Source organism: Zonotrichia leucophrys, chromosome 1 (genome assembly GCF_028769735.1).
Source record: "Zonotrichia leucophrys gambelii isolate GWCS_2022_RI chromosome 1, RI_Zleu_2.0, whole genome shotgun sequence".
Classification (NCBI taxonomy): Eukaryota; Metazoa; Chordata; class Aves; order Passeriformes; family Passerellidae; genus Zonotrichia; species Zonotrichia leucophrys.
The window spans coordinates 68,442,863-68,455,339 of NC_088169.1; the positions used below are offsets into that span (position 1 = coordinate 68,442,863).

General features: G+C 36.7%; 1 protein-coding gene across 5 annotated transcripts in view; it reads left to right on the forward strand.

Annotated features, from left to right (window-relative positions):
- N4BP2L2 (NEDD4 binding protein 2 like 2) overlaps window positions 1-12,477 on the forward strand; it is a 41,350-nt gene that overhangs the window by 22,184 nt on the left and 6,689 nt on the right. For 4 of the 5 annotated variants that reach the window (XM_064716394.1, XM_064716375.1, XM_064716385.1 and 1 more), the window contains 3 exons: window positions 6,481-8,255; window positions 10,671-10,756; window positions 11,340-11,385. In XM_064716394.1, coding sequence (XP_064572464.1) covers window positions 6,481-8,255; window positions 10,671-10,756; window positions 11,340-11,385 — 1,907 coding nt within the window. The remainder of the gene's footprint in view (window positions 1-6,480; window positions 8,256-10,670; window positions 10,757-11,339; window positions 11,386-12,477) is intronic. The other variant, XM_064716403.1, reaches the window with a different exon arrangement.

A 12,477-nucleotide genomic window follows, 5' to 3' on the forward strand; every position in this document is an offset into this window, starting at 1 on the left:
CCTTTTCTTCCCTTCATTATAAACTTGTGTGGAGAGCTACACCTTATTCTCTAACTTTTTCAATGCTTCCAGTCCCTTGCTGATTTAAAAGCTGAGCATATAGTACCCCACCCCCTAAGCTATTTGAATTTTTTTCTTGTTTTATTAAAAGTAGTATTTTGTGTCGTACAGTGTGTTTTTCTTAATTTTTTTTTTCCTTCTTAATTTTACAGTATTGTCTTGTGTTTGTAAAACTCATGCTTTTGTTCTAGAATTACAGTCTGTGCTTTGGTGGATAGTTAGGTCTTTGCTATAATTTTGCTAATTAAAGTTACTTTAAATACAGCTAAAATCTGTTATCTTTCATTGAAAGTTCCTAACAGGGAATAGTTTATTACTTATTACTTATAAACTATTAATAGTTTATTACTATTTAAATCTGCTCTCATTATGCCACTGTTGCTTCCTTAGTCTCCCACCCATATTTTTCTTCAACTTGATTCTGCTTGTGTTTCATCTCAAAATTCATTTTACATTTGTTTTTGGTGTGAATGTGCATTGGTAAGAAAGGTCAATACTTCCCCCTGTAAATCTCATTTTTACTTTTAAAACCCTTTTGTTGTACTTGCTTATCTTTACATCCTGTTACAATGTCTGTCATTTGTGTTCAGGTGCTAGGATGATGTATCACAGGGTGTGGGTCTTTTTATTTTCTGGTTAAAATATTTATTTATTTATTTATTGGAACAGTAACTTTAGAGTGAGTGCATGACAAGATGATTGGTACTGTATTTGCAGTGCATAGCACTGTCATTGGTGCCCATCATGTTCCCTTCAAAGGACTAAATGTGGCCAGAACTTGAAACTGATCCTCTGAGCCTTCATGGGGGAAAGGCTGATGGTGAAACTGCAGGGTTCTTTCTCTGTATTGTAAGCATTCCCCTTAAGATATAATTAGATCACTTGGAGTGTTTCTTCTTGTCCTTTTTTTTCACCTTAACCTGCTTTTTAACACCAATTCATACTTAACAGTGCAGAAAAATTCAAAGAAAAAAATGGCGCTTCTTCTCCATCTGTTGGCATACATCAGTCCATGTATTTTTGAGGGAGTTGTTTTGTTTCTCTTCTCAGTTTCGAATTGTGTCAGGTGAGATATTTATGGCATCTAGAAGAGGTTGAAACAACTTGTTTTTCACTTGTTCAGAAAGTAGGTGTTTCATAGTAGGCACTTGTATATTCAGTACATAAACATGTTTTAAACTGTATATTCAGGATTGATTTCTTTAATCCTGATCAGCATAGACTATGACTAAGGAACCAAATTAGGACATTTAAATCATAAGACATTCATGATTTTCATGAACCAGGCAGGACTAAAATCAGTAAAGTCATCTCACCTGAAATTTCTATGGAGTGAACAGACTGTCATTTGAAACTGAATTGCTGTTACCCCAGGAACGTGGGGGTTTTGGTGGGTGGGTTGTTTGGGTTTTTAACCTTAGAAAGCAAAGTGCTTGCCCTTTGCCATGTATTTGATTAAATGAACAGCTTCTAAAGGCATGCTTTAATCAGACCAATTGCATGCTATTCTCTGTGTACTCTCTAGATCAGGGCCTTTAGTGTCTGGACTATAACAGGGCAGCAGTCTGACTGATTATACATTGCACAGAACTGTATATGCATCATTCCTGTATAAAAATTGGACCAGCTCTTTGAGCATTGTGATTAGTTTATTTTATAAAGGTACTTAAATCTCACCACCACTGGCAAAGCTGTTGAGAGACAAAGGAATAATAAATACTGAGTTACTGATTTAATTCAGTTAGTGGGATATTTGCTAATTTTGGGGCAGAGAGAATTAATTTGCAGCCCTAATGTGCAAACATTTCTTACAAGTAATTTGTAGTGAATTTCCTTGCTGTGAGGCAACCTGACGTTGCTGCTGGAGGTATTCACGTGTTCCCACCAACCACTTCTTTGTCTTAGCCAGACACTTTTTTCCTCTTTGCTTTGGAGAGTTAAATGAGCATAACAACAAAGTATGTACTTCTTTTCTTTTGATGCAGGGTCAAAGCAGGTGAATCTACCTGCAAGGAGAGTGGTAGAGCCAGCAAAAGGTCATAGTGGAAGTACAAGGGCATCATCTGGAGCAAAGCAGGCAAGGGTGACAAAGACTCTTTCTTCAGCAGCAAAGTGCTAATTTGAATCTCAGATGTCTAATGGAATTTCAGCTTTCAGGAAACCCAGTAATGCTGGCAAGTTTTGTGGTTTTTTCCAGGTGCTTGATCACATGATAATATAACCCAATTTTCCATTTGGTTTTGCAGAACTCGATCTTTATCACTCATTTCAGTGCTAAAAGCAAGATATGTAACAAAAAGGCTGGTACCTTGGCTTTTTATTTTTTCATTCCAAAATTTTAACTTCAATTTTTAGTTGTTTCTGAAGCAAAATTAGGTCACGAGGAATTTAAGAATGTACCTGGACTTACCAGATGGGGAAAGTGAAGTGTATCCCAATAAATGCCATCTTAGGCAAGTTGCTCTGCTGTAATTTTTATGTTGAAAACACAGTCCAGAGACTTTGGAGATTAATGATGGCATATATTTCTGAAAGACCCTGTATCTCATTGCTAAATGTCATTCAGAATTGGATTTTAAATTTATCTCCATTTTGCCTGATGATTAGGAAATCATTCTTTACTGGTTGAAAAGCACTGAACTGGCTGCCCAGGGAAATGGTGGAGTCACCATCCCTAGGGGTATTTAATAGACATGTAAATGTGGCACCTGGGGACATGGTTTAGTGATGGGCTTGGTAGTGCTGAGTTAATGGTTGGACTCAATGATCTCAGAGACTTTTTCCAACCTAAATGACTCTATAATTCATTACTGCAGTGACTGCAGGCTCTTTTCTATATCGAGCACACATCAGCTTAGATGCATGCTGGAGGTGAAGTCTGTAAAATTGCAAATAAGTAATTCTTTTGGTTTTGCCATTTTTCAGCAAAATGTGACTAATTGCTTTAGATTAATTAGTTAGTATGTTCTACTTCAGTGAAAGTGCATTTGTTTCTCCAGATGAAAGTGTTGTCTGAGCACTGGCTCTCAGTCAACCTGGTCAATGCTACTTTGAGCAGTAGGATGCAGCGTTAAAGTCACACATAACAGAGTTATGGCAAAAAGCATTTAGTATTGACTAAAGAGTAGGCTGAGAAATTTAAAAGTGTTACAGAAGGGGAATTCCGACTTCAACGAAGATACCATTTTCTTTTTTCAGGTCTTTTTATTACTAACCAGGTTTCTAAATACATAATATGTAGCAAAATTTAAATACCAGCTGAAATTGCACCTTTTTTTTCTTTTCCTTTTGCTTGTGTTGTATGCCTTTAATAGCAGCTCAGTAGCAAATGTCTCTGAAAAAAAAAAAGTCTGTCTCCATGCTGGTTCTTGCATTTTCTCAGTGGTTGTGTGCCATATGGTTTTACAGTAAAAGAAACTTTCAAAAGGCATGTAGGTGGACTAAAAGAGGAGGAACAAAGTTAGTCTTATGAAAACTAGTAGACAATTAGCTTAATTGAATGCAAAAACTTTAACATGATATGGGGCTATACCCCAAGCAGGAAATTTTAGCTATGCCATCACAGAGCATTAGAATATTTCCTTGGAGTAGTATTTTGTTAGAATCAATTGAAAAGCAAAAGTTATCCAGAACCATTAAGTATGTTATTATTCTACATTTTATTATTCTACACTTAGTAGTTCATCACTTTCCTTGTTGCTTTAGTCCTTTCTTTAGGAAATTCATATCTTAATGAAAGTAATTTCCTTGAACTGTTATAAAACCTCCATATTTCCAAAGCACAAAAATTACATAATTATATTTATGATAAACTGTTGAATGTCACTATTCATGATTATATCCAGATGTGCTAAATCATCATCCTGGATCAACATTTGTATTTGTTATTATTTTGACATGCAACAATTTCAATGCAGTAATAGCTGTTAGTTTTTCTGGACCATCCAGGGGATTCTTTTCCCACTGTTTGGTGGATGTGGTTTTTTTCTGTTCTTGCATTCTAAAGTGAATCCTATTCTGTGTGATTTTCCATCCTGATTCAGAATTAATAGTAAGGAGACTAAGAAAGTGTGCAGACCTTTAAGACTTTTTCTCTCATTTTTGCAATTCTGATGCAACATCCCAGCCTAAGAAAGTTTCTATCAGCATTGTCCTGAAAGTGTTGTCAGATGTGTCAGGGGATAGACATGAGAAACATGCTTGCACCAGTATTAGGGAAGTTCATTTCCAGCAGCAGCAGTGCAAATTCACATCTGGAAGAAGTAAGTGATAAGCAAAGTTTATCTACAATAATATCAAGATTGGAGAAGTTCATTCCTTACCTGTGTCAATGCTGACATGGATAATTTAGTTGTCATTTCTGCAGTTGTTCTGGCAGCACAAGGGCTTTTAGGTACAGCAATAAATCCTTCTTGGAATTGGTGCACAGATCTGATGTTTTATTCCCCACTACATTAAAAACAGTTAAAATTGGGATATTATTTTCTATTTCACTGGCAAAGGGGTTTATGAATCTGAAAACTCCAGAGAATTTCCTTGTCTAAAACCAGTTTCAAGTTATGAATTTTCTTCACTAAAGAAGAAAATTAATGTCAAGATTTAAGATATAATCTTGGATTAGTATATGATTTCTGCATATGTGGGCTATAGGTAAGAAAGTAGTCTGTCCAGCTACTATTGCAGGTACTTCACTTTAATGTCGTTTATTTCAGTAGACAAATAAGATCTATTCAATCCTAAAACTTTGCCATCCTATGTCTCTCGTTCTGGAGAGATAGGAGGCATGTTGCTGACTATGGAGTGTATTGTGAACAGAATTCAACATGGTGTGGACATTCCCATGTAAACCATAGGGCACTGTATTGAAAATACACAGATCTGGAAAACGAGAAGTGAATTTTCATTACTTGGAGGAAAGCACCATTTGGACTTAAATGCCAACAGCTGAAGAAAATCCATTTCTTAGTAGGATTTCTTATCTGGATGCTATTATAAGGAAATAAAGTTCATGTGCTTTCCAACAAGACCACTGTGGAGATCTGTAGTGCCCATTGCAGTGATATCAAGGCACCAAGACTTTTGAATCCTGTTGCAGTCAACAAACTTCATCGCTATGCTGAGAAAGCAGCTGCTGTCCTTTGCACTCAGAGAATTAGGAGGGTTTGCTTTGTAGAGTTCAAATTAAGGAAGAACTTAGAGACTAACAGTGAACAAATTTAAGAATTAATAAAGGATAAGGATAGATTCCCATAGGATTCCCATTAATTCCCAGGCTGCCTCCTAGTGATCAGCTTTCCCTCTACATTGACAGTTACCCTTTTATGTTTTCTTTTGTATTGTTTCTCTCAAGAATTTCAGAATACGGCACTTGATAAAGCAGGTAATTTTACATACACATTTCCAAAATTCAACTAATTTTGCCCTATAATTCTAGCTGCTGCTTTGCCTTAGTGTATTGGGCAAAGTACCATCACAAACAAAGACTTTCAGAAGTGAAGAATTACAGAAAAGGAATATGTCTTTGATACAAAGATTTATCAATCAAATTTAACTCTAAAAACTTAATATCTCTGAGCAATTGAAAAGGGAGATGTTAGGTTCCTGGATGGAATCCTAGACTGGGTTTTTCTTACAAGTTTTCATTTCAAGGTTAGCTGGCTGATGGACCAAAGTCAAGATTTCAGAGAAGTCAGAGCTGCTTTCTGTTACATTTGATGAGAAATGCAGACAAAATAAATAAGACTTCTGAAAAGAGCTACAAAATTAACTGTAAACATGTCATTTTTCCTACAGCATCCTAATTTTTCCACAGTGTATTATTTTGTTGGTAATAAAGTATGAAATATTTCTTCCAAATATTTATGATTCAAGACTTAATATACTCAACAGTAAGTATCAGAGTTGCTGTAGTCACTGTGACTTTACATTGTTTGGATTTTGGTTAGTATGTTTTGAATTTGAGTATTTGATCTTAATGGATGACCTTGTCCTCTACCTTGTTACTTTCAGCTCCTCACAGTATTTACTGAAATTTCAGAATAGCACCAGCTTTTCAGGATCTATTATTCAAACATCATGCTAGAAAGGCATCTAGAAACACAATGTTTGGTCTATTGATGATTTGTGATACTTTTTGTAAAGCAAAGTTATTGAGTTCACAGCTGGGTTTACTTAAATGGATTTAATGTTCAGGATTGTCCTGAATTGTATTCATTAGGCATTTGTTTAACAAATAGAAGGTGTTATCCAAGATATTATCAACTGAAAAATGCAGATAGTCTGTGTTTGATCATCGTAGTAACATAAAGTACCTGTTCTTCAGATTGATCACCATGAATACATTATTGCTCTAACTTAGTGGGGGCTTGATTTTTTTATTTGTTTGGGGCTTTACATTTGATCTTCCTTGTTTTCATATAGGGAGAAAATTTTAAGCAAGAACCCTGGATTCCTGTTAATAAAAGCAAAGGAGAAGAAAAAGAGAAAAAGAAACAAAGCAATGAAAAGTAATCGCACAGAATTTACGAAGAAAATGTTATGTGGAGTAGCTCATCATCCAATTCCAGGTGACCATGACGGATCAGAAAGTCAAGAGGATGACTTGGAAGAAGAAAACAAAAAATCAATGTGTACATTCAGCAAAGGCCCGGAGGATCCAGTAAGAGCTTGTGAAGAGCAGCCTAAGAGTAGTGATGAAAGCCTAGAAGAAGCTGCAGGGATTTCAAGAGAGAGTTTTCTGGTTGCTGTGCCTGAGGGCTCAGTGATGTCAAATAGTGCACGGAAAAATGAATTGCCTGTAGAAAGTGACAGTTTGCTTTTAAGAGATGTAAAACCTTTTTGTACTGAAAACCTAACCAAAAATGCATTAGATGACAAGGAAGCAAAGCAGAGGCAGAAAGACAACCTCTGCAGTTTCCTAACAATAAGCAATGATAAAAATTCAGTCCAGGAAACAGAAGGTATTTCTGAAGACTATGATATATCATTGTTAAGCACAGAAAACAAACTGGGATCATGCCAAATTACATGTGAACCTGACTTGGAAGCCAAGAGCGTAAGTTTTAACAGTGAAGAAAAAGAAATCTCTCAGTATTGCAGTTCACATATACTTAATAATGTGCCTGATAACACAGAGGGCAAATGTCCATTTTTAAAAGCAGAAGAAACTGCCTCCAATGCCTGGGCTTTTTTTTCAATTAATTTATCTACTGAGGAGTTGCAGATGGACTTCAATACTCAAGTTTCTCTCTCTCCTCGCTCTGAGGATAAATGTGTAAGTGAAAAAAAATCTCAAAAAGTGAGGAAACCTGAACAGACTCACATGAACAGTTCAGCAGAACTAAACTGCTATCAATCAAATGAGGGATTGGTGAAGGAAAACCATCTTGAAACAGAAACTGAGGAAGCTGGCAATGTAATAAGCAATGGTCTGCCTGCATCTCCAACTGGTAAAGTGCACTTTGATTCCCTAGTGGAAGCCAGGGCTGCCTTCATGCAGGGTTCAAGTGAAGTAAATTTGCCAATAAATGATGCTACACCAATTACACTGAAGAGGAAGAGATACAGGAGAATTGTCAACCTAGCACCAAAGTTTAACCTACCAAGACAGATCTTTGCTCATACAGAGGAAGGGAAGGACATCCCAGTAAGAGAAGATATTCCCCAAAACAGTGTTTTAGAAGTGAGGCAAAAATACTTTCTAAGCAAGAACTGTGGAGAAGCACATGAACAGGACCATGCATTGCAGGAATATTCCTCACCCACTCCGGATGCAGATGCTCTGGTACATAATATTTCTTACACTCATTCAGGACCATGTTCTCCTATATCAAAATATGCCTGCAGGGTTTGTGTCGATTCCAAAACAAAGGAGGAGCAAGCTACTACACTTCAGCCACAACAGGTAGTTAATAAAAAAGAGGACAAGGGTGAACATGTTTCTTCAGAGGTTACAAATGGCCAGCCAGATAATTTGTCTTCTGTTAAAGTTGTTTCTGAGTATCTAGAAGATTCTACTACAATGGCAAGCTGCAGTGAAAATGCAAATGGAGCAGATGACTCTGAGCCAGCAAAGGCATCACAGCCTGAAGATTATCAAGATGCAGATGTGAAATGCAGTTTTCTGGGACTTCCCTTATCATTAGGATTTGCTTTTCAACTTGTGCAGCTCTTTGGTTCTCCAGGTCTTCCACTGGGTATAATGCTTTTCTTACTACTCCTATGTAAAACAAAAAAAACCCACAATCCCCTCAAAACCACAAACAAAAAACAAAGCACTCCCTCCAAACCAAAAAACAAATGAAAAGACTATGGTTAGAAACTAATTTTTATTGCAGTTTTTAGTTAAATATTAATGCTGTTGAAACAAATCACTGCTATTTTGGTGACAGTTTTTAGTTTGTACCTAAAATCCTCCATCTCTGTCAAAGGGGCTTTTGGTTTGGCCTTGTACTTGCAGTCTTTTTAGTAACAAAAATTGACTAACTTTAAATCCAAACATTAAATGCTTGCTGAATTTTCAATATATCCCAGTAAGACTTTTCTGTATTGATTACAGAACTAAATTATGTTTGAATACATCCTACTGAGTAAGACTTTACTGTGATGATTATGGAACTAAATGAAAATGTGGAACAAAATGTGTGCGCTTATATAAAGGCTGCATGTTTGGTTTTATATTCCAGATAGTAACATTCTTTTTTATTTTAATAGAGTTTTCATACACTCTTGTGTGGCTTAGATGCTGTTGAAAAACTTTCCCAAAATCTAATTTGGTTTGAAATTCAATATCAGGCTTACAAGATGTCTTCTGAAAGTGAATGTCTTCTTTTTAAGTGTGCCTTATTAGTAAGTGTCCTGGTGTTGTGTACTTGCCTTCCAGAGCTCCAGATATCTTATTTTTGTGCTTTCAGTTTAATACTTTCAAGTTAGCAGGTAAAAGACAAGCAATCCTCAAAGGAATTGAATGTGCCAGCCACCATGTCCCAGCCTGTATACTGCAGGCTAATGTAATCCCACAGAGCTGTAACCAGTGAAAACAAGAGAGTTTTGTTTGGAAGTCTCCCTAGAACACCTGCTGAAAGAGACATATTCCCTGTGCATAATGTTTTTCAGCTTCTTGAGTCCACATTTAGTGGAGAAACTTTAACTTTCACTTAGCCAACAATTAGGATTAAAAAAAAAAATAGGCCAGTTTTTCAGTATACCTTTACATTTGTTTGTTTCAATAGAATTTAAAGTTAAGCATGAATTTTCATATGAAAATTTTAATCTGACAGCTGAGGAGTAGCTTATTTCATTTATCTGCTCAAACTGACCTCAGGATTCTTTGTTGCTTTTTAAAAGTCCATGGCAATGACGTCTGCCAGAACAATGATGCAAATCATAGGAAGCATTACTTGGCTTTAGGTCCCTAAAGGGGGACATAAAGGACTGCTTTACCTAAATCTGGCACCACACACCAAAGAATTTGCCATATAGAGCTGAAAGTAAGCAAAGAAGTACTGTTGATGTCCTCAATTGTTGCACATAAAACATTTTTCTTCTCCAAACTTGATGAATCTTCATATTTGTGATCTTAAATTTTATAATGTTAGAGGGACTTGGCCATGACTTGAAAACAGGCAACTTTCAAGAAAGAAAAAGAATAACCAGGCATTCAGAAACACTCAGTAGCTTAATGAACCAAATGTCCTTCTCCTCTGAGTCAGTAACAGGTGACATTCTCTGGAGTTTAGGTGAGTTTCCTTTGGAAATAACCTTCAAGAAATACAAATCTACCCCAGTATCTCTCTGAAGCTCTGCCAGCTTGTGACTGCTGACTGCTGGGGTTTTCCCACCAGAATTGTGCCTGGCTGGCCACATTCTCCTTTGTTATTATTATCCTACAATTCCAAAAATTATCCTGCTTTTTTTTTTTTTTTTTGTGGCATTCAGTACATTGACAGACAACTATTTATGGATGCACACATTTGAGAGGTATTATTTTACAACACTTGGAATTACAGTCAATCTTTATTGAAGTTATATAATCCTCCCTTTTGGAAGGGAGGATTTTGGTAAATAAATGTCTTTAGTTATTCTTAAATGGAAGATTTAATTGCATTTCTTGCTTGTATGATCCTTATATAAGTGTAGAATATAATTCAGACAGTTTTCCTATAAAGAACCTCTTTTCAGCTTTTTAAAGAGTGTTAGAGTTAAAGCATTTTAGGAAACACCTTCTCTACTAATAGTGCAAAAACTCTTATAATCAAGCATTTTAAATTTTAAAAGTTGTTAATTAAGTTGAATTTAATTTAATGGCTGAAAACTTTGTTCTTCTTGTGTGTGCCTATTTTTAGGGGAGTATGTGGGGGAAACGAAAGTATGGTAGGAAAGTCTTTGTCTAAATAAAGAAACGAAACCCAAATCTCCTTCCCTCTCTTTCCCCTCATGTGCACTGGCCTTAGATTCCAGAAATTCTAAATTCTGATTTTGCTGCTGGCTCATTTAAATATCTGCTTTAAAAAAAAATTATAAATAACGTGTGCAAAAATCTTAATTCATTGATATATTTTGGCTGTGGAGGGATCTGAACACTCAACTGCAAAAAATATTTTCTTCTGCAGAATCCTTGTTGCCAGATGATTATGTAGTTCCCCTTGACTGGAAAGTTTCAAAGATGATCTATTTACTGTGGAAGACCTCTGTGGAGGTATGAATTTTAGGGGATTTTGGAAGGCTTTCCAATATTTCAGGTGCAAAGGGGAATTCTTCAGTTCTTTGTTAGTAAATTTGCTTTAATATCCATAATGAGGAGGCAGATATTTTTCGTCCTCCTCTGAGTATTTCAAAAACCAGCTCATTGGCATGATAGGATTCAGATTTTAAAATATCAGAAGAGTGCACAACTACTAGTTAAAAAAGGGTGAAAAAACTTTGATACCTGTGTCTTGACCTGACCTATGTTCATTAAGTACAAGCTACCATCATTCAGATGTTTTCTGTCTTATAGTTTTCTCTCATCATCTGAGCAGATCTCATCCTCCATCACCTCTGCTAGAGCTGCAGCAGAGAAGTCATTCTGCGTGACTGTGGGCAAATTAATTCTCTTTGTCTAGCTGGGAAAGTGTTAACTTATAAATTACCTTTTTTTCCTTGTCCAGTAGTGGAAATCAGGAAAATCCTGATTACAATGAACTAGTTAATATAAAATAGAGCATGGACTTTGTTCTTGCCCAAAATAACATCTCTTGTCACATACCTTCTTTTTGCTGGACTAATGTTATCTATTTTAGGAAAAACAGAAACCAAATGGATTGCAGAATGAAGATGGCTTGACTGGTAAGTCTATTCTGTGATACAAAAACTGTATAAAATTCTTCTTATCAGGAGGGGTATTATTATCACTAATTGGTTTTTGTTACCAACTAATGATAATACTCCTTTTTGTGCAAAAGCACAATGATGTGATAAGTGAATTTATGCTGCCGTTTATTGTGTCCATAGTCCACAGAGCTATGGTTGCTATCATCACTTCATTTTTCCTCATCTAAGTGCTAAAATTGCCTTATAAATTTTCCTACATTGAAATATTCCAGTAATTAGCTCAAGTTTATCCATTCTAGATCATAGTGGTATTTAGCATTGTATATTCTTTCTTGAGACTTTAGTTCCCTGAAAGGTTGAGTATCTTCAAGTTAATTAAGCTTCATTAACACTAAAAGTTGGCAGCATAATAATAGAACCATGGAATTATTTAGGTTGGAAAAGACCTATAAGGTCATTGACCCAACCATTAACGCAGCATTGCCCAAGTCTGTCCCTCAGTGCCACATCTCCTTTTTTTTTTTTTTTTTTTAACACTTTGGGAGATGATTATTTCCCTATTTCCTGGGCATCGTGTCCCAATGCCCAGCCACTCTTTCAGTGAAGAAATTTTTCCTAATATCCAACCTAAACCTCCCCAGTGAAACTTAAGGCCATTTCCTCTTGTCCTGGCATTTGTTATCTGGGAAAAGAGACCAAGCCCCACCTGGCTACCTGGCTACACCCTTCTTTTAGGCAGCTGTTGAGAGCAATAAGGTCCCCCCTAAGTCTTCTTTTCTCCAGGCTAGACAACACCCCCTGCTCCCTCAGCTGCTCCTCACAGGACTTGTGCTCTAGACCCTTCCCCAGCTCCACTGCCTTTCTCTGGACATGCTCCAGTACCCCAGAATCTTTTGATAGTGAGGGGCCCAAAACTGAACCCAGAACTTGAGGTGTGGCCTCACCAGTGCCGAGTACAGGGGCACAATCACTGCCCTGCTCCTGCTGGCCACACTACTGCTGGTACAGGCCAGGATGGCATTGGCCTTCTGGGCCACCTGGGCACAGCTGGCTCATGGTCAGCTGCTGTCAAACAGCACTTGAGGTCACACACCTGGGCAGGAAGAG